This window comes from Arachis stenosperma, chromosome 1 (genome assembly GCF_014773155.1).
Source record: "Arachis stenosperma cultivar V10309 chromosome 1, arast.V10309.gnm1.PFL2, whole genome shotgun sequence".
NCBI classification, from domain to species: Eukaryota; Viridiplantae; Streptophyta; class Magnoliopsida; order Fabales; family Fabaceae; genus Arachis; species Arachis stenosperma.
The window spans coordinates 121231362-121258676 of NC_080377.1; the positions used below are offsets into that span (position 1 = coordinate 121231362).

The 27315-nt window shown below is 35.4% G+C and overlaps 1 protein-coding gene and 1 non-coding gene across 2 annotated transcripts; both read right to left on the reverse strand.

Annotated features, from left to right (window-relative positions):
- Positions 1 to 8325: 8325 nt before the first annotated feature.
- Positions 8326 to 8429, reverse strand: LOC130951811 (small nucleolar RNA R71). The gene has a single exon (XR_009074109.1). It is a non-coding gene; the product is annotated as a small nucleolar RNA R71 (small nucleolar RNA).
- Positions 8430 to 22678: 14249 nt separating this feature from the next.
- Positions 22679 to 23470, reverse strand: LOC130972114 (pathogenesis-related protein 2-like). Its single transcript, XM_057897152.1, has 2 exons — positions 23189 to 23470; positions 22679 to 23089 (listed from the first exon to the last, which is right to left on the reverse strand). The coding sequence occupies exons 1-2, from the start codon at positions 23364 to 23366 to the stop codon at positions 22794 to 22796; spliced, it is 474 nt and encodes a 157-aa protein (XP_057753135.1). The 5' UTR covers positions 23367 to 23470; the 3' UTR covers positions 22679 to 22793.
- Positions 23471 to 27315: the final 3845 nt, after the last annotated feature.

Below are 27315 nucleotides of genomic sequence, written 5' to 3' on the forward strand. Positions count from 1 at the left end.
TAGAAATTTCATTGAAATTTTTACATAAATGCACAGACAGAGTGATTAAAACTCATTCTTCAACTGATACGACTTCAATGTCATATCATTTCCATCATGTATTTACGCCAACAAATTCTTTGGCCATGCTAGTGGCTACCATTTTTACAGGAGACTGCATATGTAGAGGACAGTAATTAATTAAAAAAATTGGATTCATCATAAACTACTATACAATACTCAGGACAAAGAGCAAAATCAAGAGGGATAAGTACCATATTTGTAGGAATTTGATCTGTTGGTGCAGAAAGATTAAAGAAATATCTCACATAAACACCAAAATGATTCACCTGATTCCAAAGTTCAATGTGTACCATGAATAACCAAGAAAAACAAGACACATATATTCTTGAATCAAAATGTGTCATTGAATGATGCAAAAATGTAAGCAACACCAAAAACATGTTCGCCCTCTCTAACAGCAGGGCCAAGAGTGACGGTTTTCTCCTTGGGCTCTCCAACCTTTCTCCTTGACTACAAAAGAATCAACACCACATAGTTTTAAAACGAATATCCTTATCACATTTCCAATTGCACAACCAATATAACAAGTACTAATAATGAAAAAAATAGCATCTTATTATTGCTTCCTTCGAATTAACAGAAAAATGAAAGTTTCCCACCATTCCCTTTAATACTATTTTTAACTGCTACTGAAGGGTTAAGCTAATTAAGTAAAGATTAAAAAGATCCATAAAAAGAATCAGTTCATAACGAAAATACAGGTAGCTAGGGGAAAAGAAAAAGAGATTTTATTTAAAAGGAAAATCAACATCTAGCTGAATCACCTAATACACTACAATCAGTAAAAATGGCGGGGAAGTGATGGATGAGCTAGAGAGGAAAGTCGAGTTGATTTACGATAAAGAAGAAAGTTACTGGAGAAAAAAATCTCGTATTAAGTGGCTACAAGCAGATGACAGAAATATTAAATTCTTTTATCGAAGTGTCCAATTTAAAAACCAGAATAATAAAATCTGGAGACTAGAAAGGACGGATGGTGGAGTAGCTACAACTTATGATGGGATTGCTTTAGTGGCTGAAGAGTATTTTAAAAAGATTTTCTCTGCTTCAGAAACTACTTATCCGAATCCGACATGTGAAGATTTTGTGCCTAAAGTGACGAACTCTATGAATAGAAGCTTATTAAGGCCGGTGTCGAGAGAGAAAATTAAGCGGGCAATGTTTAGCGTTCACCCACAAAGTGCACCAGGAGAAGATGGATTTACAGCCAAATTTTTTCACTTCTACTGGAATATTGTAGGAGAAGATGTCACTCAGGCAGTTAGGAGTTTTTTTATTAGTGGAAGAATTCTTAAGAGTTTCAACCGTTGTTCTGAAAATTGAACCGGACCGGCCGGTTCAACTGGATTAACTGGGAACCGATCATCTAGTCAGTTCGGTTGAAGTGCAAAAAACCGGTAAAAATCGGTCGAACTGGCAGTTAACCGGTAAACCATTTGAATCGAACGGTTTTTTCCGGTTTTCAATTAAAAAATGAAAAAAAGATATATAAACCCTCCCCCATTTTCTCTCTCTCACTCACGCACAAGACCCACCCCCTCTCTCTCTCTCTCCACTCCATGGAACCTTAGCCCCCTTTTCTTTCTCTCTCCCAGCCAACAGCAGCAGGAGCCACCGCTCAATGCCAAACGCCGACGTTGCCGACGAACTCGTCTCCTTAGCCAGCGTCCAGCCTCGTTGTCGCCGATCTTCTTCTTCTTCTGGATCCCATATCCTCGCGTCGCTAGGTCTCATCGCCGAACCGATAGAGGGTGCTGTCACCGCCAGGTGGAACTGACTGTGGTGGCATCAAGAATCGTTGCCTATGGAAGGTGAAGGTATACTCGTCGTTGTCATCGTTTCTCTTCCCCTTGCCGTCATCTCTCTCTGTCGCTGTCGAGCCCTCTCTCTGTCTTCGTTGTCGTTGGCCACCCTGAAATCGTGTCTCCGTTAGTCCGTCCTCATCGTCGATCCCCCTCTCTCGCGCGTCAAGCCTGTCTTCAATCCCCTCTGTGCCTGAGCTCACTTCCCCTCTTCCATCGCCGTCACTTGGATTCCTCCTTTGCCGCCGTTCTTCAATTTAATTTTGCTTGTTTTTTTATTTTTATTTGGTTTCTGATTTCTGATTCTAAGTTTACTAATTTCTTCTTAGCTTGAGTTTATGAATTTCTGAGTTTGTAAGCAGATCTCTGCCCTGCTTCAGTTTTCATTTTTGGGAGTTAATTGCTATTTTTTTGGATTTGATCATGTTGATTGTTGCTTGTTTGTTTGGGTTCATTGTTGTTTTTCATTGCTGTCTTCTACATTTAATTTCTGTTGATTGCTGCTGTCTTTTGCTTTTTAGCTTTTAATTTTGTTAATTAAATGAATTAATCAAGTTTTTTTTATTCTATTTTTGTAAGTTTTAAATTATGTTTTTGTTCTATTGTTAATTTGTTATTGCAATTTGATTTCATAATCTGTTTGTTTGATTTCATAATATTTTTGTAATTCTGTTTGTTTGTTCAAATTATGATTATGTTTGTTCAAAATTTAAATTATGATTATGTTTGCAAATTCAATGATTAGTGGTTATTACTGATTTATTTCAATTGTTTGTTATTTTTTATTATTAGGTTATAGATTGAAAATTTAAATTTTAAATTTTATTAGGTTAAATTTTATTGAAATTTAAATATTTAAAATTATATATTAAATTTTTAATAATTTTATTTAATGTTTAATTAAACTGATCGAATTCCGATTGAACCATTAAACTAGTGAACCAGTCACCGCACCGGTTTATTGACCGGTCCGGTTCTCGCAACCTTGGCTTCAACCATACCCATATTTGCTTGATTTCAAAAGTCCCAAATGCCAGTAATATGACTAAGGTGAGACCTATAAGCCTTTCTTTCGTTATTTACAATATTATTTCTAAAGTCTTGGTTCATAAGCTACAAGTCATTATGAACAAATTAATCAGCCCTAATCAAAGTACTTTTTTAAGGGGAAGGCTAATTTCTGATAATATCCTTATAGCCCATGAATGTATGCATTACTTAAAAAACAAGAAAAAAGGCTTGGAGACTGAGATGGATATTAAATTGGATATGAGCAAGGCATATGATAGAGTTGAATGGAATTTCTTATGGTTTACGATGGATAAGTTGCTTTATTCTAGATGGATTGACTGGGTTCGCGATGTGGTGACTACAGTTTCTTACTATGTTATTGTGAAAGGTTAACCCTTTGGCTTTTTTAAGCCAAATAGAGGCATCCGACAAGGTGACCCTCTATATCCATATCTATTCCTATTTTGTGCAGAAGGATTATCCTTTTTGCTACACAAGACAGAGCAAAACAGTCTCATTCAAGGTATTCAGATCAATCAAAGAAATCCTATTGTTAATCATCTTTTGTTCGCTGACGACTCTATACTTTTTTGCAAGGCTAACCCTTAATATTGTGATCATATTTTGGAACTTCTAGAGACTTACGAGGAGTTTAGCGGTCAAAAATTTAATTTGGATAAATCAGCTATCTTTTTCAGTAATAACACTCCTGCTGATATCCGAATCTCTCTTGCTAACCAGCTGTATATTAGACACACAGGAGCTCAAGACAAGTATCTTGGGCTACCTTCTATTGTCTAACAGTCTAAAAAGACTACTTTTGGGCTAATTAAGGAGAAAGTTAGGAAGAAAGTGAAAGGGTGGAAAAGACGCATTTTGTCATCGACTGGAACACATGTACTTATCAAGGCAGTGGGAGAAGCAGTGCCTATTTATTCTTTGTGTTGCTTCAAGCTCTTAGATACTCTAATTGAAGAGATTCATAGTATTTTAGCTCAATTTTGGTGGGGTCAAAAGGGTTCAGAATGAAAAATGGCTTGGGTTAGCTAGGATACTTTGACGAGAGCTACGAAAGAAGGTGGTTTAGGGTTTAAAGATTTAGGAGCTCAGAACCTAGCTCTATTGGCAAAATAGTGCTGGAGAATAGTCAAACAACCTCAATCTTTACTATCCAGAATGCTCTGAGAAAAATATTTTAGATACAGTAATGTAATGCAAGCTGAGATCGGAATATTACCTTCTTGGGGTGTGATGAGCGGATAATTTATACGCTTTTTGGCATTGTTTTTAGATAGTTTTTAGTATAATCTAGCTACTTTTAGAAATGTTTTCATTAGTTTTTATGCAAAATTCATATTTCTGGACTTTACTATGAGTTTTTGTATTTTTTTGTGATTTCAGGTAATTTCTGGCTGAAATTGAGGGACTTGAGCAAAACTCTGATAAGGAGGCTGACAAAGGACTGCTGATGCTGTTGGATTCTGACCTCCCTGCACTCGAAATGGATTTTCTGGAGTTACAGAACTCCAAATGGCGTGCTCTCAACGGATTTAGAAAGTAGACATCCAGAGCTTTTCAGCAATATAATAGTCTATACTTTATTCGGGATTAGACGACTCAAACTGGCGCTCAACGCCAGTTTCATGCTGCATTCTGGAGTCAAACGCCAAAAACACGTTACAACTTGGCGTTCAACTCTAAGAGAAGCCTCTGCACGTGTAAAGTTCAAGCTCAGCCCAAGCACACACCAAGTGGGTCTCAGAAGTGGATTTCTGCATCAATTACTTACTTCTGTAAACCCAAGTAGCTAGTCTAGTATAAATAGGACATTTTACTATTGTATTAGACATCTGAGATTGTATTTTTGATCATGTGATCACGTTTTGGGGGCTGGCCATTCGGCCATGCCTGAACCTTCATCACTTATGTATCTTCAACGGTGGAGTTTCTATACACCATAGATTAAGGGTGTGGAGCTCTGCTGTACCTCGAGTTTTAATGCAATTACTACTATCTTTTATTCAAATTCAATCTTATTTATATTCTAAGATACTACTCGTACTTCAACCTGATGGATGTGATGATCCGTCCCTATGAACACGTGCCTGACAACCACTTCCATTCTACAAGCGAAAGCTAGAGTGTGTATCTCTTGGATTCTTGATGCACGACGCATGGTTGCCCTCGCCTGACAACCGAGTCTTCCATTCCATGAGATCAGAGTCTTCGTGGTATAAGTTAGAATTGATGGCGGCATTCATGAGAATCTGGAAAGTCTAAACATTGTTTGTGGTATTCCGAGTAGGATTCCAGGATTGAATGACTGTGACGAGCTTCAAACTCGCGATTGTTGGGCGTGATGACAAACTCAAAAGAATCAAGGGATTCTATTCTAACATGATCGAGAACCGACAGATGATTAGTCGTGCCGTGACAGAGCATTTGGACCTTTTTCACTGAGAGGATGGGATGTAGCCATTGACAACGGTGATGCCCTACATACAGCTTGCCATGGAAAGGAGTAAGAAGGATTGGATGAAGGCGGTAGGAAAGCAGAGATTCAGAAGGAGCACAGCATCTTCATATGCCTATCTGAAATTCCCATCGGTGATCTACATAAGTATTTCTATCTTTATTTTCTGTTTATTTATTATTATTATTTGAAAACTCCATAACCATTTATTATCCGCCTGACTGAGATTTACAAGATGACCATAGCTTGCTTCATACCAACAATCTTCGTGGGATCGACCCTTACTCACGTAAGGTTTATTACTTGGACGACCCAGTGCACTTGCTGGTTAGTTGTGCGAGGTTTTGAAGAAAGTGCTGAGTTATAAACGCGCATACCAAGTTGAATGCCATTATTAGAGATCACAATTTCGTGCACCAAGTTTTTAGCGCCGTTGCCGGGGATTGTTCGAGTTTGGACAACTAACGGTTCATCTTGTTGTTCAGATTAGGTAATTTTCTTTTTGTTTTATTTTCGAAAAAATTATTATTTTTTAATCTTTCAAAAATTTATCACCTGTTTTCGAAAATTTTTCAAAATTTTTAAGAATGAATTCTAGAGTTTCATGAAGCATGTTGAAATCTGGCTGGCTGTAAAGCCATGTCTAATTCTTTTGGACTGAGGCTTCCAAACCATCAGCATAGAGGCAAGTTAATTGAAATATCAGCTGTTGTATGCCTGATTTATATCCTAAAGCTGGCTGGCTATTAAGCCATGTCCAACCCTTGGATTGGAGCTTTAGGCCAACATTGAAAGATTCTTGGAATTCTTATTAAAAATTTTGAATTTCTTATTTTCTTTTTCCTATATGTTTTTCGAAAACAATAAAAGAAAACACAAAAAAAATAATAAAATCATAAAATCAAAAAAATATTTTGTGTTTCTTGTTTGAGTCTTGAGTCAATTTATAAGTTTGGTGTCAATTGCATATTCATCTTGTTCTTGCAATTTTCGAAAATTCATGCATTCATAGTGTTCTTCATGATCTTCAAGTTGTTCTTGGTAAGTCTTCTTGTTTGAACTTGATGTTTTATTGTTTTGTGTCTTTTATTATTTTTCATGTGCATCTTTGCATTCATATTGTCTAAGCATTAAAGATTTCTAAGTTTGGTGTCTTGCATGTTTTCTTTGCATAAAAAATTTTTCAAAAATATGTTCTTGATGCTCATCATGATCTTCAAAGTGTTCTTGGTGTTCATCTTAACATTCATAGTGTTCTTGCATGCATCATGAGTTTTGATCCATAATGTTCATGTTGTGAGTCATTTTTGTTGTTTTTCTCTCTCATCATTAAAAATTAAAAAAAAAAATAAAAAATATCTTTTCCTTGTTTCTCTCAAAATTTCGAAAATTTGAATTGACTTAGTTAAAAAATTTTAAATTAGTTAGTTCTTATAAGTCAAGTCAAATTTTCAATTTTAAAAATCTTATCTTTTCAATATCTTTTTCAAAAATCAAATCTCTTTTACGTTTATCTTAAGATTTTCGAAAATTTAAAACTATTTTTCAAAATCTTTTTCTTATTTTATTTCAAATTTTCAAAACTTAACTAATAAGTAATATGATTGATTCAAAAATTTGAAGTTTGTTACTTTCTTGTTAAGAAAGGTTCAATCTTTAAATTCTAGAATCATATCTTTTAGTTTCTTGTTAGTCAAGTAATTAATTTTAATTTTAAAAATTAAATCTTTTTCAACCATATCCTTTTAATCATATCTTTTTGTCATATCTTTTTCAAAATTTTATCTTTTTCAAATATTTGATTTCAAAATATCTTCTTATCTTCTTATCTTTTCAAATTTGATTTTCAAATCTTTTTCAAACTAACCAATTAACTTTTGTTTGTTTCTTATCTTTTTCAAAACCACCTAACTAATTTTCTCTCTCTAATTTCGAAAATACCTCACCTCTTTTTCAAAATTCTTTTAATTGATTAATTGTTTAAATTTTAATTTTTTTATTTCTTATCTTAATTTTCGAAAATCATTAACTCCTTTTCAAAATTATTTTTGAAAACTTCTGTCTCTCATCTTATTCTATTTATTTATTCATTTACTAACACTTCTCTTCATCTCAAATCACTGCCCCTATCCTCACCCTTGTGTTTGGATTATTCATTCTTCTTCACTCTTATTCCCTTTCTTCTTCTACTAACATAAAGGAATATCTATACTGTGACGGATTTGGATCCTCTAAAGTTTAAATTTTATTTTAGAGAGTAAAGTGTGATCTCTCACCATTGATTTCATAGGTGGGACCAAGAATAAATATGAAAGAGAAACTATTCAAGGGTAGAAGATCATACTTTACTCTCTAAAGTGAAATTCAAACTTTAGAGGATCCAAATCCATACTGTGACATAGAGGATTCCTCTTCTTTTTCTGTTCTCTTCTCTTTCATATGAGCAGGAATAAGGAAAAAGGCATTCTTGTTGAAGCTGATCCTGAACCTGAAAGGACTCTGAAGAGAAAACTAAGAGAAGCTAAATTACAACAATCCAGAGATAACCTTACTGAAATTTTCGAACAAGAAAAGGATATGGCAGCTAAACCCAACAACAATAATGCAAGGAGGATACTTGGTGATTATACTACACCTACTTCCAAGTTTGATGGAAGAAGCATCTCAATTCCTGCCATTAGAGCAAACAATTTTGAGTTGAAACCTCAATTAGTTGCTCTAATGCAACAAAACTGCAAGTTTCATGGACTTTCATCAGAAGATCTCTACCAGTTTTTAACTGAGTTTTTGCAGATCTGTGAGACTGTTAAGACTAATGGAGTAGATCCTGAAGTCTACAGGCTCATACTTTTCCCTTTTGCTGTAAGAGACAAAGCTAGAACATGGTTGGACTCACAACCTAAGGATAGCCTGGACTCTTGGGATAAGCTGGTCACAACCTTCTTGGTTAAGTTCTTTCCTCCTCAAAAGCTGAGCAAGCTTAGAGTGGATGTTCAGACCTTTAAGCAAAAAGATGGTGAATCCCTCTATGAAGCTTGGGAAAGATACAAGCAGATGACAAAAAAGTGTCCTTCTGACATGTTTTCAGAATGGACCATGATAGATATATTCTATTATGGTCTGTCTGAGTTCTCTAAGATGTCACTGGACCACTCTGCAGGTGGATCCATTCACCTAAAGAAAATACCTGCAGAAGCTTAGGAACTTATTGAAATGGTTGCAAATAACCAATTCATGTACACTTCTGAAAGGAATTCCGTGAATAATAGGACGCCTCAGAAAAAGGAAGTTCTTGAAATTGATGTTCTGAATGTCATATTGGCTCAGAACAAAATGTTGACTCAGCAAGTCAACATGATTTCTCAAAGTCTGAATGGATGGCAAAATGCATCCAACAGTACTAAAGAGGCATCTTCTGAAGAAGAAGCTTATGATCCTGAGAACCCTGCAATGGCAGAGGTAAATTACATGGGTGAACCTTATGGAAACACCTATAATTCATCATGGAAAAATCATCTAAATTTCTCATGGAGGGATCAACAAAAGCCTCAACAAGGCTTTAATAATGGTGGAAGAAACAGGCTCAGCAATAGCAAGCCTTTTCCATCATCTTCTCAGCAACAGACAGAGAATTCTGAGCAAAATACCTCTAACTTAGCAAATATAGTCTCTGATCTGTCCAAGGCCACTTTAAGTTTCATGAGTGAAACAAGGTCCTCCATCAGAAATCTGGAGGCACAAGTGGGCCAGCTGAGTAAGAAAGTCACTGAAACTCCTCCTAGTACTCTCCCAAGTAATACTGAAGAGAATCCAAAAAGAGAGTGCAAGGTCATTGATATAATCAACATGGCTGAACCTAGAGAGAAAAGAGAGGACGTGAATCCCAATGAGGAAGACCTCATGGGACGTCTCTCAAGAAAGAAGGAGTTCCCTATTAAAGACCCAAAGGAATCTGAGGCTCATTTCTCTGAAGAGGATGAAGATGTAACTAGATAGCAAGTTACTCAATATCTAGGAGCCATCGTGAAGCTGAATGCCAAGTTGTTTGGTAATGAGACTTGAGAAGGTGAACCTCCCTTGCTCATTAGTGAACTAGATACATGGGTTCAGCAAATTTTACCTCAAAATAGACAAGATCCTGGCAAATTCTTAATACCCTGCACCATAGGCACCATGACCTTTGAAAAGGCTCTGTGTGACCTAGGGTCAGGCATAAATTTTATGCCACTCTCTGTAATGGAGAAGCTGGGGATCATTGAGGTATAGCCTGCCATATTTTCATTACAATTGGCAGACAAGTCAGTAAGACAAGCTTATGGATTGGTAGAGGACGTGTTAGTAAAGGTTGAAGGCCTTTACATCCCTGCTGATTTCATAATCTTAGATACTAGGAAGGAGGAGGATGAATGCATCATCCTTGGAAGACCTTTCCTAGCCACAGCAGGAGCTGTGATAGATGTTAACAGAGAAGAATTAGTCCTTCAATTGAATGGGGACTACTTTATGTTTAAGACTCAAGGGTGTTCTTCTGTATACATGGAGAGGAAGCATGAAAAGCTTCTCTCAGTACAGAGTCAAACAAAGCCCCCACAATCAAGCTCTAAGTTTGGTGTTGGGAGGCCACAACCAAACTCTAAGTTTGGTGTTGAATCCCCACATCCAAACTCTAAGTTTGGTGTTGGGAGTCTACAACATTGACCTGATCACCTGTGTAGCTCTATGAGAGCCCACTGTCAAGCTATTGACATTAAAGAAGCGCTTATTGGGAGGCAACCCAATTTTTATTTATCTAATTTTATTTTTTTTTACTGTTCTTTAATGTTTTATTAGGTTCATGATCATGTGGAGTCACGAAAAAATACTAAAATTAAAAACAGAATAAAAAACAGCAGAAGAAAAATCACACCCTGGAGGAAGAACTTACTGGCGTTCAAATGCCAGTAAGGAGTATCTGGCTGGCGTTCAATGCCAGAACAGAGCATGGATCTGGCGTTGAACGCCATAAACAAGCAGCATCCGGGCGTTTGAACACCAGGAATATACCCTGAGGAGAGCTGGCGCTGAACGCCAGAAACAAGCATGGAACTGGCGTTCAACGATAGAAACATGCTGCAATTGGGTGTTGAACGCCCAAAATAAGCATCACTTCGGCGTTTAAATGCCAGAATTGTATGCAAAGGCGTTTTACATGCCTAATTGGTGCAGGAATGTAAATCCTTGACACCTCAGGATCTGTGGACCCCACAGGATCATTCCAGGATCTGTGGATCCCATAGGATTCACACCTACCTCAACTCACCTTCTCTCCTCTTCTTCACATTCATCCTCTCTTCCCCATAACCTCTCTTCCCCATAAACACTCTTCCCTAAAAACCCTTCACCAATCACCTCAATCTCTCTTTCCAATTACCCCCCCTTCACCACTCACATCCATCCACTCTTTCCCATAAACCCCATATGCCTTCAAAATTCAAAATTTCTTTCCCACCCAAACCCACCCTAAATAGCCGAACCTACCCCCTCTCCCCTCACTATATAAACCCCTCCATCCTTCTTCATTTTCACATAACACAACCCCCTCTTCTACACCTTGGCCGAATACACCTTCCCCCCTCTCCTCCATATTTTCTCTTCCTCTTCTTCTTTTCTTTCTTCTTTTGCTCGAGGGCAAGCAATATTCTAAGTTTGGTGTGGTAAAAGCATAGCTTTTTATTTTTTCATAACCACCTATGGCACCTAAGACCGGAGAAACCTCTAGAAAAGGGAAAGGAAAGACAAAAGCTTCCACCTCCGAGTGATGGAAGATGGAGAGATTCATCTCCAAAGCCCATCAAGACCACTTCTATGATGTTGTGGCCAAGAAGAAGGTGATCCCTGAGGTCCCTTTCAAGCTCAAGAAAAATGAGTATCCAGAGATCCGACATGAGATCCAAAGAAAAGGTTGGGAAGTTCTAACCAACCCCATTCAACTAGTCAGAATCTTAATGGTTCAAGAGTTCTATGCCAATGCATGGATCACTAGGAATCATGACCAAAGTATGAACCCGAATCCAAAGAATTATCTTACAATGGTTCGGGGGAAATTCTTAGATTTTAGTCCGGAAAATGTGAGGTTGGCGTTCAACTTGCCTACAATGCAAGAAAATGTACACCCCACTAGAAGGGTCAACTTTAATCAAAGGTTGGACCAAGTCCTTATGGACATATGTGTGGAAAGAGCTCAATAGAAAAGAGACTCCAAAGGCAAGCCGGTTCAATTAAGAAGACTGGACCTCAAGTCTGTGGCTAGAGGATGGTTGGAGTTCATCCAACGCTCCATCATCCCCACTAGCAACCGATCTGAAGTTACTGTGGATCGAGCCATCATGATTCATAGCATCATGATTGGAGAGAAAGTAGAAGTTCATGAAGTCATCTCCCTTGAATTCTACAAAAATAGCCGAAAAGCCCTCTACCTTGGCAAGGCTAGCTTTTCCTCATCTTATTTGCCATCTATGTTACTCAGCTGGAGTTATCATAGAAGGAGACATCCACATTGAGGAGGACAAGCCCATCACTAAAAAAAGGATGGAGCAAACAAGAGAGTCCACTCATGGAACCCAAGAGACGCATGAGGAAGCTCATCACCAAGAAATCCCGGAGATGTCTCAAGGGATGCACTTTCCTCCCAACAACTATTGGGAACAACTCAACACTTCTCTAGAAGATTTGAGTTACAATAAGGATCAATTAAGGGTAGAACATCAAGAGCACTCCATCATTCTCCATGAAATTAGAGAAGATCAAAGAGCAATGAGGGAGGAGCAACAAAGGCAAGAAAGAGATATAGAAGAACTCAAGGACATCATTGTTTCTTCAAGAAGAAAGCGCCACTATCACTAAGATGGTTTCATTCCTTGTTCTTATTTTTTCTGTTTTTCGGTTTTTATGCTATATGTGTGTTTATGTTTTGTACCTCATGATCATTAGTATTGAGTAACTATGTCTTAAGGCTATGAATAATTCCATAAATCCTTCACCTCTCTTAAATGAAAAATGTTTCTAATTCAAAAGAACAAGAAGTACATGAATTTCGAAATTATCCTTGAATTTAGTTTAATTACATTGATGTGGTGACAATACTTTTTGTTTTCTGAATGAATGCTTGAATAGTGCATAATTTTGATCTTGTTGTTTATGAATGTTAAAATTGTTGGCTCTTGAAAGAATAATGAACAAAGAGAATGTTATTGACAATCTGAAAAATCATGAAAATTGATTCTTGAAGCAAGAAAAAGCAGTGAAAAAGCAAAAACTTGCAAAAAAAGGCGAAAAAAGTTAGAAAGAAAAAGAAAAAGCAAGCAGAAAAAGCCAATAGCCTTTAAAACCAAAAGGCAATGGTAAAAAGGATCCAAGGCTTTGAGCATCAATGGATAGGAGGGCCCAAGAAAATAAAATCCAGGCCTAAGTGGCTAAATCAAGCTGTCCCTAACCATGTGCTTGTGGCATGCAGGTCCAAGTGAAAAGCTTGAGACTGAGTGGTTAAAGTCATGATCCAAAGCAAAAAGAGTGTGCTTAAGAACTCTGGACACCTATAACTGGGGACTTTAGCAAAGCTGAGTCACAATCTGAAAAGGTTCACTCAGCTATGTGTCTGTGGCATTTATGTATCTGGTGGTAATACTGGAAAATAAAGTGCTTAGGGCTACGGCCAAGACTCATAAAAGTAGCTGTGTTCAAGAATCAACATACTTAACTAGAAGAATCAATAACACTATCTGAAATTCTAAGTTCCTATAGATGCCAATCATTCTAAACTTCAAAGGAAAAAGTGAGATGCCAACACTGTTTAGAGGCAAAAAGCTACAAGTCCCGCTTATCTAATTAGAACTAATATTCATTGATATTCTGGAATTTATAGTATATTCTCTTCTTTTTATCCTAATTGATATTCAGTTGCTTGGGGACAAGCAACAATTTAAGTTTGGTGTTGTGATGAGCGGATAATTTATACGCTTTTTGGCATTGTTTTTAGATAGTTTTTAGTATAATCTAGCTACTTTTAGGGATGTTTTCATTAGTTTTTATGCTAAATTCACATTTCTGGAATTTACTATGAGTTTGTGTGTTTTTCTATGATTTCAGGTAATTTCTTACTGAAATTGAGGAACCTGAGCAAAACTCTGATAAGGAGGCTGACAAAGGACTGGTGATGCTGTTGGATTCTGACCTCCCTGCACTTGAAATAGATTTTCTGGAGCTACAAAACTCCAAATGGTGCACTCTCAACAACGTTGGAAAGTAGACATCTAGAGCTTTCCAACAATATATAATAGTCTATACTTTATTCGGAATTAGACGACGCAAACTGGCGCTCAACGGCAGTTCCATGTTGCATTCTGGAGTCAAACGCCAGAAACACGTCACGAACCGGAGTTAAACGCCAAAAACACGTTACAACTTGGCGTTCAACTCCAAGAGAAGTCTCTGCACATGTAAAGTTCAAGCTCAGCCCAAGCACACACCAAGTGGGCCCCAGAAGTGGATTTCTGCATCAATTACTTACTTCTGTAAACCCTAGTAACTAGTCTAGTATATAAATAGGACATTTTACTATTGTATTAGACATCTGGAATTGTATTTTTGATCCTGTGATCACGTTTTTGGGATAGGTCATTCAGCCATGCTTGAACCTTCATCACTTATGTATCTTCAACGGTGGAGTTTCTACACACCATAGATTAAGGGTGTGGAGCTCTGCTGTACCTCGAGTTTTAATGCAATTACTACTATCTTTTATTCAAATTCAATCTTATTTCTGTTCTAAGATACTACTCGTACTTCAACCTGATGGATGTGATGATCCGTGACACTCATCATCATCCGTCCCTATGAACGCGTGCCTGACAACCACTTCCATTCTACAAGCGAAAGCTAGAGTGTGTATCTCTTGGATTCCTGATGCACGACGCATGGTTGCCCTCGCCTGACAACCGAGCCTTCCACTCCGTGAGATCAGAGTCTTCGTGGTATAAGTTAGAATTGATGGCGGCATTCATGAGAATCTGGAAAGTCTAAACATTGTTTGTGGTATTCCGAGTAGGATTCCGGGATTGAATGACTGTGACGAGCTTCAAACTCGCGATTGTTAGGCGTGATGACAAACGCAAAAGAATCAAGGGATTCTATTCTAACATGATCGAGAACCGATAGATGATTAGCCGTGCCGTGACAGAGCATTTGGACCTTTTTCACTGAGAGGATGAGATGTAGCCATTGACAACGGTGATGCCCTACATACAGCTTGCCATGGAAAGGAGTAAGAAGGATTGGATGAAGGCAGTAGGAAAGCAGAGATTCAGAAGGAGCACAGCATCTTCATACGCCTATCTGAAATTCCCATCGATGATCTACATAAGTATTTCTATCTTTATTTTCTGTTTATTTATTATTATTATTCGAAAACTCCATAACCATTTATTATCCGCCTAACTGAGATTTACAAGATGACCATAGCTTGCTTCATACCAACAATCTCCGTGGGATCGACCCTTACTCACGTAAGGTTTGTTACTTGGACGACCCAGTGCACTTGCTGGTTAGTTGTGCGAGGTTGTGAAGAAAGTGCTGAGTTATAAACGCGTATACCAAGTTGAATGCCATTATTAGAGATCACAATTTCGTGCACCAGGGTGGCAGAGTATTTTTGAGGGTCGAAAAGTGATAGAGAAGGGTCTCCGTTGAAAAGTTAGAACCGGTGATAACATCAAAATTTTTGGAGATCCTTGGGTTTCTCCTTTATATCCATACTATGTTCTTCCTTCTGAAGTTAATTCTGTACTAACTCAGCCTTTATTTCGGGTCCGTGATTTGATGCTACCTGGCAAAATATGAAACTAAAATTTAATTGAACATAATTTTTCAAAAGCGATGAGACGAAGAATTCTTGCAACCAATATTGGTAATAGAGAAGATGAGATCATTTGGTCTTTTAATAAGAATGGAAAATATCAAGTGTCTTCAGGATACTAAATAGCTTACCTTTTCCACCATTTACCCATAGACATGTGCCCTGAAATAATGAAAAACAAGGAATTATGGCGTGACCTATGGAAGATGGGTCTTCCCCCAAAATTTCAATTTTTCTTATGGAGATAATGCAAGCCCTCCACCATCGTATAACCTCTATCCATCCTATGTGTCGATGCTGCAACAGAGAAGAAGAGTCCATAAATCATTGTTTTTTCGATGCCCAATTTCAAAAGAAACATGGAAAAAATGTAATTTACAGGAGGTCCTTGATGCAGGAGAAAAAGAACACTTTCATCAAGGTTGGAACCACCTCAAATTATTTTTTCAGTTAAAGGTTAATGGTGCTCACCCCTCCATCTTACAGCTATTGTGTGCTGGTGCGTCTGGAATGCTCGTAATCACCATATATTTGAGAAAGAATCTCCATCATCAGACTCCATCGCTGTATCTGCATTAAAGCTTTTTCAAAAACTTGCTGCAATCCCACATTGAAGTGCTATTTCTTATTTTAAATTAAGTATTTTTTACTCTTTTGAGTATGTTTGGGAGAACTCCAATTCTGTTTGTACTAGTCTAATAGTTGGACCTTTTTTGCAATTCTATTCCTAACGAATAAATTTTTTTGACTTTGAAAAAAAAACTACACCTTATTATAAATACTTTAAATAGCTCCATGCATCAGATGGAACTCTTTGCGAGAGATCCATCAAATCTTTTGCCCTAATTCGAAGCCTCATTCTTGATTCTGAAAATGAGCAAGTATCGACTCTATTTTGTTTAAGTTAAGTTTGTTTACAGACACGAGACAAACACTAAAATAGAAACATAGAAACATAAAAATTATGTTTAGTAGATGAGATAAAATAGAGATATTGTGTCTAAAGATACTAAATTAATTATTTTGTGTATATTTTGATAGAAAAAATATAAAAATATTAATAAAAAACACAACTTATTTTTTATTATTTTTTTATTTTTTTGTTAATTTTTTATAATTATATTTTTTATTATTATAATTTTTTCTCAAATTTTTTGAATGAGAAAATAAAAATAAATTTATCTTTAATAATTTAGTATAATTTATCATCAAATAAAATATAAAAATATTAATTTTTATATTTTTATTTTTTGTGTCATATTTTTAATATCTTGTCTTATTTTATTCTCAAAATCAAATGTTGCAACTGTTTAGTGCTCTTCTCCTCCAACTCCAAGGTAAAGCTTCCACCTCTCTCATCATTTTCGTACCCATTTCACTTTACTTAAGAATTCATAATAATGTTTTATTACTTTTATAATTACCATATAGTTGTTTGGTAAAGAAAGAAACTTGATTCAGCTATTGCATTTTGTTGTCTTTTAAGGAGAGAAGTAGAAGTGAAATTTATTTTAAATTTTTAGTAATAAAATTTAATCAATTTAAACATTACAGATCATTTTAAAAAATTTAAAAAATATTAAAAATAAAAAACTGTTGTAAAATAAATAAATGTAAAGGATAAATATAAAATAAGAAAGTGTAAATAGAAATTCTAGTATTAATATAATTAGCTTAATAAGGATGATTCATATATTTATTTACTTAATATTATATGATGTAATGTGTATATATAAAATGAGAGATAGAGAAATATTGCTATTTATAAAGTGAGAGATATATTGCTAGTGAGAGAAGAGAAAGAATTATTATTGTTTGTGTCATGTCCTTCAGATTTTTTCTCTATTTATAAGCATATGCAATTTGCTTTTCATCGTAATTCATTATTGGAAAAAGAATTCAACCGCCCATATTAATGGGCATTCAATTTAATCTTATCATAACACTCTTCTTTGAATGCCCATTTAGGATTATGCCTCATTAAAACCTTACTAAAGAAAAACCCAATGGGAAAAGTTTTAATGAAGGAAAAAAAGTACAATATCCTTTGTAATGGGGACTGCCTCATTAAAAACCTTGTCAAGAAAAACCCAATGGGTAAAAACCTGATCAAGGGAAAAAGAGTACAATCTCCCCCTCTTGCCGATATCATTTAATGTCTCAAAATCGGCGCATCCCAATCTCATGCACCAATCTTTCAAAAGGGGCTTTTGGGAGTGACTTTGTAAATAAATCTGCCAGATTATCACTTGAGCGGATCTGTTGGATATCAATTGTCCCTTGATTTTGAAGATCATGAGTGAAGAAGAATTTGGGAGAAATATGCTTTGTTCTATCAAGAATTTGGGAGAAATATGCTTTGTTCTATCACCTTTGATGTATCCGCCTTTAAGTTGAGCAATACATGCTGTATTGTCTTCAAACAGGACAGTTGGAGTTATCTTATGATCAATTAGTCCACATGATGATAGAATATATTGGATCAAACTCCTGAGTCAAAAATACTCGCGACTAGCTTCATGTATCGCTAGTATTTCAGCATGATTAGAGGATGTTGCTGCAATCGTCTATTTTGTGGACCTCCATGATATAGCTGTACCACCATATGTGAATAGGTATCCTGTTTGAGATCTCGCTTTATGTAGATCAGACAAGTATCCAGCATCTACATAGCCAACTAATTGTGACTTGGATCCATAGGGATAAAACAATCCCATATCAACCGTTCCATGAAGATATCAAAAGATTTGTTTGATTCCACTCCAATGTCTTCTGGTTGGAGAGAAACTATATCTTGCTAGTAAATTCACCGCGAATGATATGTCAGGTCGCGTATTATTAGCAAGATACATTAGCGCTCCAATGGCACTAAGATATGGTACTTCAGGACCAAGGATATCTTCATTCTCTTCTTTAGGACAGAATTGATCATTTTTCACATCCAAAGATCTTACGATCATTGGAGTACTTAATGGATGTGACTTATCCATATAAAATCTCTTCAAGATTTTCTCTGTGTATGTTGTTTGATGAATAAAGATCCCATTTTTTATATGCTCGATCTGCAGGCCGAGACAAAATTTAGTTCTTCCAAGATCTTTCATCTCAAACTCTTCTAGAGTTTTTATAATTGTTGGAATCTCTTTAGGAGTTCCAATGATATTTAAATCATTAACGTACACAACAATTATAATGAACCCAGATGTAGATTTCTTTATGAAAACACATGGGCAGATATCATCATTCTTGAATCCGTTTTTGGCCAGGTACTCAGTAAGATGTTTATACCACATTCGTCCAGATTACTTTAGACCGTATAAAGATCTTTGTAATTTGACTGAGTATAACCCCTGTGAATATTCATTGGATGGTTTAGATATCTTTAATCCTTCAGGGACTTTCATATAGATATCATGATCTAATGAGCCGTATAAGTAAGTTGTTACCACATCCATTAAATGCAAATGCAGTTTATGATATGCAGATAAACTGACCAAATAACGCAATGTTATCGCATCCACTACAGGGGAATACGTTTCTTCATAATCTATACCGAGCCTTTATGAAAAACCTTATGCCACAAGACGGGCTTTGTAGCGTACAACTTCATTTTTCTCATTTCGTTTTCTCACAAATACCCACCGGCATCCAACAGGTTTTACATCTTCTGGTGTACGGACTACAGGTCCAAAGACTTCACGTTTTGCAAGTGAGTCTAACTCAACCTTCATGGCTTCTTTCTATTTTGGCCAATGATTCATTTGTCGACATTCTTCGACTGATCTTGGCTCAAGATCCTTACTTTCATGCATGATATTCAAATGCCACATTATATACAAATATTTCATTGATAATTGTCTTATTTCGATCCCATTTCTCTACTGTAAAGACATAATTTATCGAGATCTCGTCATTTTCATAATTTTCAGGTACCTGAACGTCTTCTGGCGTTAACACTATATCAGAATTTTGGACAACTGCAGGTGTCTCTACTATGTCTTTTTCAACAGGAATATTATTTACCTCTTTTCTCTTTCGAGGATTTTTGTCTTTGGAACCGACAGGCCTGCCACGCTTCTGGCGTGAATTTGTTTCAATGGCTACTTATCCTACAGGGACATCAATTCGAATTAGGGCATTTTCCGCTAGTATATAAGATTTAATTATCCTCTTTGTATCGGAAAATACATCAATTCATTTGCTATTCTTTACAAATGTATGATCTTTTGAACTTCCAGTTCACATTACCCTGATCGAGGATCTAAATGCACCAACGATGATGCATTCCAGTTAAGTTCCTTTTCAGTAAGCTTATTCTCTCCCCTAATGTTGGAAATTTTGATTCATCAAAATGACAATCCGCAAACCGAGCTTTAAATACATCTCTACTTTGTATTTCAAGATACCTCAGTATAGAGGGAGAATCATATCCAACATATATCCCCAATTTTCTTTGGGATCCCATTTTGGTTCGATTAGGTGGTGTAATGGGAACATATATTGCACACCCAAATATTCTTAAATGGGAGACATTTGGCTGCTGACCAAAAGCTAATTGCATCGGAGAGAACTGATGGTAACTCGTTGGCCTCAAACGAATAAGTGCTGCGGCATGTAAAACAGCATGCCCCAAACCGAAGTTGGGAGATTTGTTCTCATAAGTAAGGGTCTAGCAATTAATTGGAGGAGTTTAATAAGTGATTCTGCTAACCCATTTTGTGTGTGAACATAAGCTACTGGATGTTCAACACTTATTCTATTAGCCATACAATAAGCATCAAAAGCTTGGGAAGTAAATTCACCAGCATTATCAAGACGAATTACTTTGATTGGATTTTCTAGAAATTATGCTTTTAATTGAATAATTTGAGCCAATCATCTCGCAAACGCCAGGTTGCGAGAGGACAATAAGCACACATGTGACCATCTCAAAGATCGTCTATTAGGACTATAAAATATCTAAAAGATCCAATTGGTGGATGAATAGGTCCACATATATCACCTTGAATCCTTTTTAGGAATTCAGGGAACTTAAATTCAATCTTTACTGGTGATGGCTTTAAAATTAACTTTCCATGAGAACATGCAGCACAACAAAATTCACTAATTTTAAGAATCTTCTGGTTCTTTAGTGAATGTCCATGAGAGTTTTCAATAATTCTCCTCATCATGGTTGTTCCCGGATGACCCAATCTATCATGTCAAGTTATGAATTTATTTGGGCTAGTAAACTTCTGGTTTATAGTGGCATGTGATTCAATTGCACTAATTTTAGTATAATACAACCCAGATGAAAGTGAGGGTAACTTTTCTAATATAACATTTTTATTTAAATCATGAGTTGTGATACATAAATACTCAAGACTTCCCTCATTCATAGTCTCAATATGATATCCATTTCGGCGAATATCTTTAAAACTCAACAAGTTTCTTCAAAACTTGGTAGACAACAATGCATTATTTATTATGAATTTTGTTCCTTCGGGAAACAAAATTATAGCTCTTTCGGAGCCTTCAATCACATTGTCTGAGCCAATTATAGTATTAACACATTCTTCTTTTGGCACAAGATGGGTAAAATATATATCACTTTTGAGAATAATGTGCGAACTTGCACTATCAGCAAGGCATACATCTTCATTACATCCTTGCCATTCTCTTCAAAGACAAATAATAATAAAATGAGTAGTATGTACAGTTAAATTGAATACTTGATCGGAATTATTTTTCTAAGAAATACTGTACATAAAAATAATGTCATATACTAAAATTTTATTTTAAAACATGACACATTTAACGATTTCAAAATTCATAAACATTAATGTTTCATTATTTATATACATCATATTTGAAACTTAAATATATAGAAAATAAAGCTTAACAATAAGTTCTTTACATTATTTATTTACATGAATACTTAACAATCTCACACATTAAACTATTCCATCATTGACCAAATGACCAATATTTCCTTCAGGATCCTCAAAGAAATCAGATACATCATAATGAGTGGTGAAATTTTTAGCATCATTTGAAACGAAATTCGACTCTTTTCCCTTGTCATCCTTTTTCAAAGATGCCTGGTAAAGATCGACAAGGTGCCTTGGGGTACGGTAGGTACGTGACCAATGGCCCTTCCCACCACAACGAAAACACTTATCCTCTGTTGATTTATTCTGCCCGATATTTCTTTCTTTATCCCACTTCTGGTGAGATCCTCTCTTTTGAATATAATTCATTTTCTTTCTATAATTTTTCTTGTTATTAAAACCTTGTCATTTACCTCTTCTGGGATAATTTGTCGCATTTACTTCAAGAAATGGGGCGGCGCCAGCTGGGCACGCTTCATGATTTTTCAAGAGCAACTCATTGTTGCGTTCAGCAACAAGAAGGCAAGAAATTAACTCAAAATATTTTTTAAACCCTTTTTCTCGATACTGCTGCTGCAGGAGCACATTCGAGGCATGGAAGGTTGAGAAAGTTTTCTCCAACATATCATGATCAGTTATCTTTTTCCCACACAATTTCATTCGTGAGGTGATTCGAAACATTGCAGAATTATATTCATTTATAGATTTAAAATCTTGTAGATGTAAGTGCGTCCATTCATATCGAGCTTAAGGAAGTATCACCGTTTTTTTATGATTGTACCTTTCTTCAAGGTCTTTCCAAAGATCTGCAAGATCTATTAATGTGAGATATTCATTTTTCAATTCTTCGTCAAGATGACGACGAAGAAAAATCATGGCTTTGGCTTTATCCTTCTGGGATGCATTATTTTCAGCCTTAATGGTATGTCCAAGATTCATTGAATCAAGATGAATTTCAGCATCTAGTATCCATGATAAATAATTGTTTCCAGATATATCAAGAGCATTGAATTCAAGATGAGAGAGCTTCGACATAATGAAAATTTGTTACTTGAGTCTTCCTAAAAATTTGATCAGAGCCTCGTGCTGATAACGTATTGTAAAATAAATAAATACAAAAGATAAATATGAAATAAAAAAGTGTAAATAAAAATTCTAGTATTAATATAATTAGCTTAATAAGGATGATTCATATATTTATTTACTTAATATTATATGATGTAATGTGTATATATAAAATGAGAGATAGAGAAATATTGCTAGTGAGGGAAGAGAAAGAATTATTATTGCTTGTGTCATGCCCTTCAGATTTCTTGTCTATTTATAAGCATATGCAATTTGCTTTTCAACGTAATTCATTATTTGGAAAAAGAATTCAACCGCTCGTATTAACGGCCATTCAATTTAATCTTATCATAACAAAAATATATTTTATCTTAGAAAGTAAATAAGTTATTGAGAAAAACTAAAATGATATTTGTATACCATAATAATCATTCAAATTTCTTTGATATTAAATTTGATCGATATGAACTATGAAGCCCAGACAAAGCTACATCAAAAAAACAAAGAAAAGCAACACTTATTTTTCTTATTACATAGAAAAAAACCAATGACTTGAAGCATGCGCACACACAAACATGCTCAAAAGAAAACAAGTGCTTATGAACATGAAGCAAAGTGTTCTAATATTGAGTAGGGTTGGCCAAGACGTAACCCTCAATAGCCTTGAAGAGAGTTTCACCCTTGGCCTTACCCTTCTTCATGTCTTCCTCCTCTGGCTTTGCATCTCCTTTCGAGTGGAACTTCACACTCAGCTTCCCTATGGATCCTCCGTTGGGTCCTTCTACCAGTTTTGTCTCAAATGTTATCTTCTCCGCCGTGGGAGGCAGAGCCACTCCTCCAACAACGCTGTAGTTGTATGCATAGTTAGCCTCATCTATTGCCTCCACTTTGTGCAAGATAAACTTGGTTTCTCCATCTGCATTTATATCATTATTATTATTACAATTCACAACACATAATTATCACACATATATATAGTATTATGTTTACTATGAATTGAGTAGTTGTTACTGACCCTCGACAATGGTGAGTTTCTTGATGGTTCCAGGACCACCGTTTCCCTCGAGGATTTCAACACTCTTGACGTCATCAATAATCTTAGGGGTGAGGGAGTCGGCATCCTTCATAGCATTGTAAAGCTTGGCGGGGGGGACGGTGGAGGTGATTTCATCCTCGAAAGTGAAGACGGCCATGATTGTGAATTAAGAAGCTAAAGGAAGGAATGAAAGGAATGAGAAGTAGTTAGTAATAAATGAGGTTAGCTTTGTAGTGTGTGGTTGATGATGAGCAGAGTAATGGCTTTGATTTATAGGCATATAATGGGGTCATGGGTATTGGAGATGGGATTGTGTGTATGTGAAGGTGCTGACTACGACCGCTATGTTGGGTCTTCTTTGATTTTCATTTTTCTTCTAGATACTATTTTATCCGGCGAAGGCCCGCATGCATGCCGTTATTTTTGGATGAAATTGATAGTTAAGAATTATTATATAATTTAATAAATTTTATTAAATTATTATTTAATATTTTTTTATTAATTTTATATAAAAAATAAATATAAAAATATTATTTGTATATTAAAATTAATTATTAAAATTAATTATTAATATATTTATTTATAAATACAGATATAATTTAATTTATTTTAATATATATTTTATTTTAATAACTAATTTTAATAATTAATAATTTTAGTATTCATATAATATAGTCAAAATAAATATACGTAAATTTTTATCCTTCTACTCATAATGTAGTGTTTATATTTATATATAAAAGAAGCAAACAACTATTTATTTTTTTTAAAGAAAAAACATTTTTTTAGTTAACAATTAACCAGCAATAAAATAATAAATAAACAAAGATTAATGGTTGAATTGTTTTGTAAAAAGGTGTTAATTAATTAATGACTAAAATAAATTAATTTCTCACAATTTTTTTCTTTGTAGATACTATTGCCATTGGAAGTGATTTAATATCAGCATTATTTTATCCCATTTTCGAACTTAGATAGATATACTTGGCTGAAGAATATCAATCGTTGTCAAAGATGGCGATTCGGAAGCATTCAAATTCAAAGAAGGCGTTCTCTTCCATTAATATTGAATGTTCACGCATACATGATGAATACATTTCTAGTGAAGTATTGAACTAGAAACACAATGCATGCGGTGGCATTTAAATTTTAAAGCGGATGAAAATTTATAGAGTGATGTGATAAGGATTGTTGTGATAAGGATGAATGATGTGGATGACTATTTTTTATGAGACTTAGTTTACCAAGGGTGATTGTATTTAATCTAGTTTGAAAAAGTAAAGCCTTGCACATGTATAAATAGGGGCATAGGCTGAAACTTTGACACACACAAGCAATAAGAATTCTCTCTCTTTATATTGTCTATATATAAAATTCTTCCTCTCTTTCTTTCTTTCATACATTAATACATATATGTAAATATATAAGTATCATATCTTTTATATTGAGATAGTAATTGTGGTTAATATTGTTATCTAATCATATTTCTTTACTTTATATTGGTTACTTCTTCCTTATTTATTTATTTATTTAGTTATTTTATAACACGTTATCAGCACGAAGCTCTAATGAAATTTTAGGAAGACTCCAGGTAACAAATTTTCATTATGTTGAAGCTCTCTCATCTTAAATTTAATGCTCTTGATATATTTCGAAATAATTATTTATCATGGATATAGATGTTAAAATCTATCTTGATTTAATGGATCTTGGAGATACCATTAAGGCTGAAAATAATGCATCCCAGAAGGATAAAGCCAAAGCTATGATTTTTCTTCGTCGTCATGTTGACGTATGATTGAAAAATGAATATCCCACATTAAAAGATCCTACAGATCTGTGGAAAGACCTTGAAGAAATGTACAATCATCAAAAGACAGTTATACCTCCTCAAACCCGATATGTTAGAGAAAATTTTCTCGACCTTCCATATCTTGATTGTGCTCCTGCAGCAGCAGTATTGAGAAAAAGAATTTAAAAATGTTCTGAGTTAATTTCTTGCTTTCTTGTTGCTGAACGCAACAATTAGTTGCTCTTAAAAAATCATGAAGCGCGCCCAGCTGGCGCCGCCCCATTTCCTGAAGCAAATGCGGCAAATTATAACCCCAGAAGAGGTAAATGACAAGATTTTGATAACAAGAAAATTATGGAAGGAAAAAATTATGCTCACAAGAAAAGATCTCACCAGAAGTGGGATAAGAAAGAAATAATGGGTAAGTAAATCAATTGAGGATAAATTTTTCCGTTGTGGTGGAAAGGGCCATTGGTCACGTACCTGTCGTACCCCAAGGCACCTAGTTGATCTTTATCAAGCATCCTTGAAAAGGGATGACAAAGAAAGGAAACAAATTTTGTTTCAAATGATGAAAATTTCATCACTCATTATGATGTATCTAATTTCTTTAAGGATTCTGAAGGAGATATTGGCTATTTGATCAATGATGGAATAATTTGATATATGTATGTGCTTGTTAAGTATTCATGTGAATAATTTTACTGTGCATGTACTTTTACTCATTTTATTATATTATTATTTGTTTTTGAAGAAAAATGGTAAGGATATATTCTGAAGATATCTGCCTTGCGGATAGTGCAAGTTCGCACACTATTCTTAAAAGTGATATATATTTTACCCATCTTGTGCCAAAAGAAGAGTATGTTAATACTATTATTGGCTCAGGCAATGTGATAGAAGGCTCCGGAAGAGCTATAATTTTGTTTTTGGAGGAACAAAATTTATAATAAATATGTACTATTATCTACCAAGTCTCTGAGGAACTTGTTGAGTTTTCAAAGATATTCGCTGAAATGGATATCATGTTGAGACAATGAATGAGGGAAATCATGAGTATTTATGTATCACAACTCATGATTCAAATAAGAAAGTTATATTAGAAAAGTTACCTTCACTTTCATCTGGATTGTATTATACCAAGATTAGTGCAATTGAATCACATGCCATTGTAAACCAAAAGTTTACTAACTCAAATGAGTTCATAACTTGGCACGACCGATTGGGTCATCCGGGAACAACCATGATGAGAAGGATTATTGAAAACTCTCATGGACATTCACTAAAGGACCAAGATTCTTAAAACTAGTGAATTTTGTTGTGCTGCATGTTCTCAGGAAAAGTTAATTTAAGGCCATCACCAGTAAAGATTGGATTTGAGTCCCCTGAATTCCTAGAAAGGATTCAAGGTGATATATGTGGACCTATTCATCCACCATGTGGATCTTTTCGATATTTTATGGTCCTGATAGACGCATCTTCGAGATGGTCACATGTGTGCTTATTACTTCTCGCAACCTGGCTTTTGCGAGATTACTGGCTCAAATTATTCGATTAAAGCAATTTCCAGAAAATCCAATTAAAGCAATTCGTCTTGATAATGCTGGTGAATTTACTTCCCAAGCTTTTGATGCTTATTGTATGGCTAATGGAATAAGTGTTGAACATCCAGTAGCTTATGTTCACACACAAAATGGGTTAGCAGAATCACTTATTAAGCGCCTCCTTAATTGCTAGACCCTTACTTATGAGAACAAATCTCCCAACCTCGGTTTGGGGGCATGCTATTTTACATGCCGCAGCACTTATTCGTTTGAGGCCAACGAGTTATCATCAATTCTCTCCTATGCAATTAGCTTTTGGCCAGCAGCCAAATGTTTCCCATTTAAGAATATTTGGGTGTGCAATATATGTTCCCATTGCACCACCTAATCGCACCCAAAATGGGACCCCAAAGAAAATTGGGAATATATGTTGGATATGATTCTCCCTCTATAGTGAGGTATCTTGAGATACAACTGGTGATGTGTTTAAAGCCCGGTTTGCGGATTGTCATTTTGATGAATCAAAATTTCCAACATTAGGGGGAGAGAATAAGCTTCCTGAAAAGGAACTTAATTGGAATGCATCATCGTTGATGCATTTAGATCCTCGATCAGGGCAATGTGAACTAGAAGTTCAAAAGATTATACATTTGCAAAGAATAGCAATGAATTGCCTGATGCATTTTCCGATACAAAGAGGATAACCAAATCTTATATACCAGCGGAAAATGCCTCAATTCGAATTGACGTCCCAGTAGGACAAGTAGCCA

Coding starts and splice junctions, on each gene's coding strand:
- LOC130972114 (XM_057897152.1), bottom strand. CDS start 23,366: ATGGCCGTCTTCACTTTCGAGGATGAAATCACCTCCACCGTCCCCCCC. Junction 23,090..23,188: donor GAAACTCACCATTGTCGAGG/GTCAGTAACAAC, acceptor ATATAAATGCAG/ATGGAGAAACCAAGTTTATC.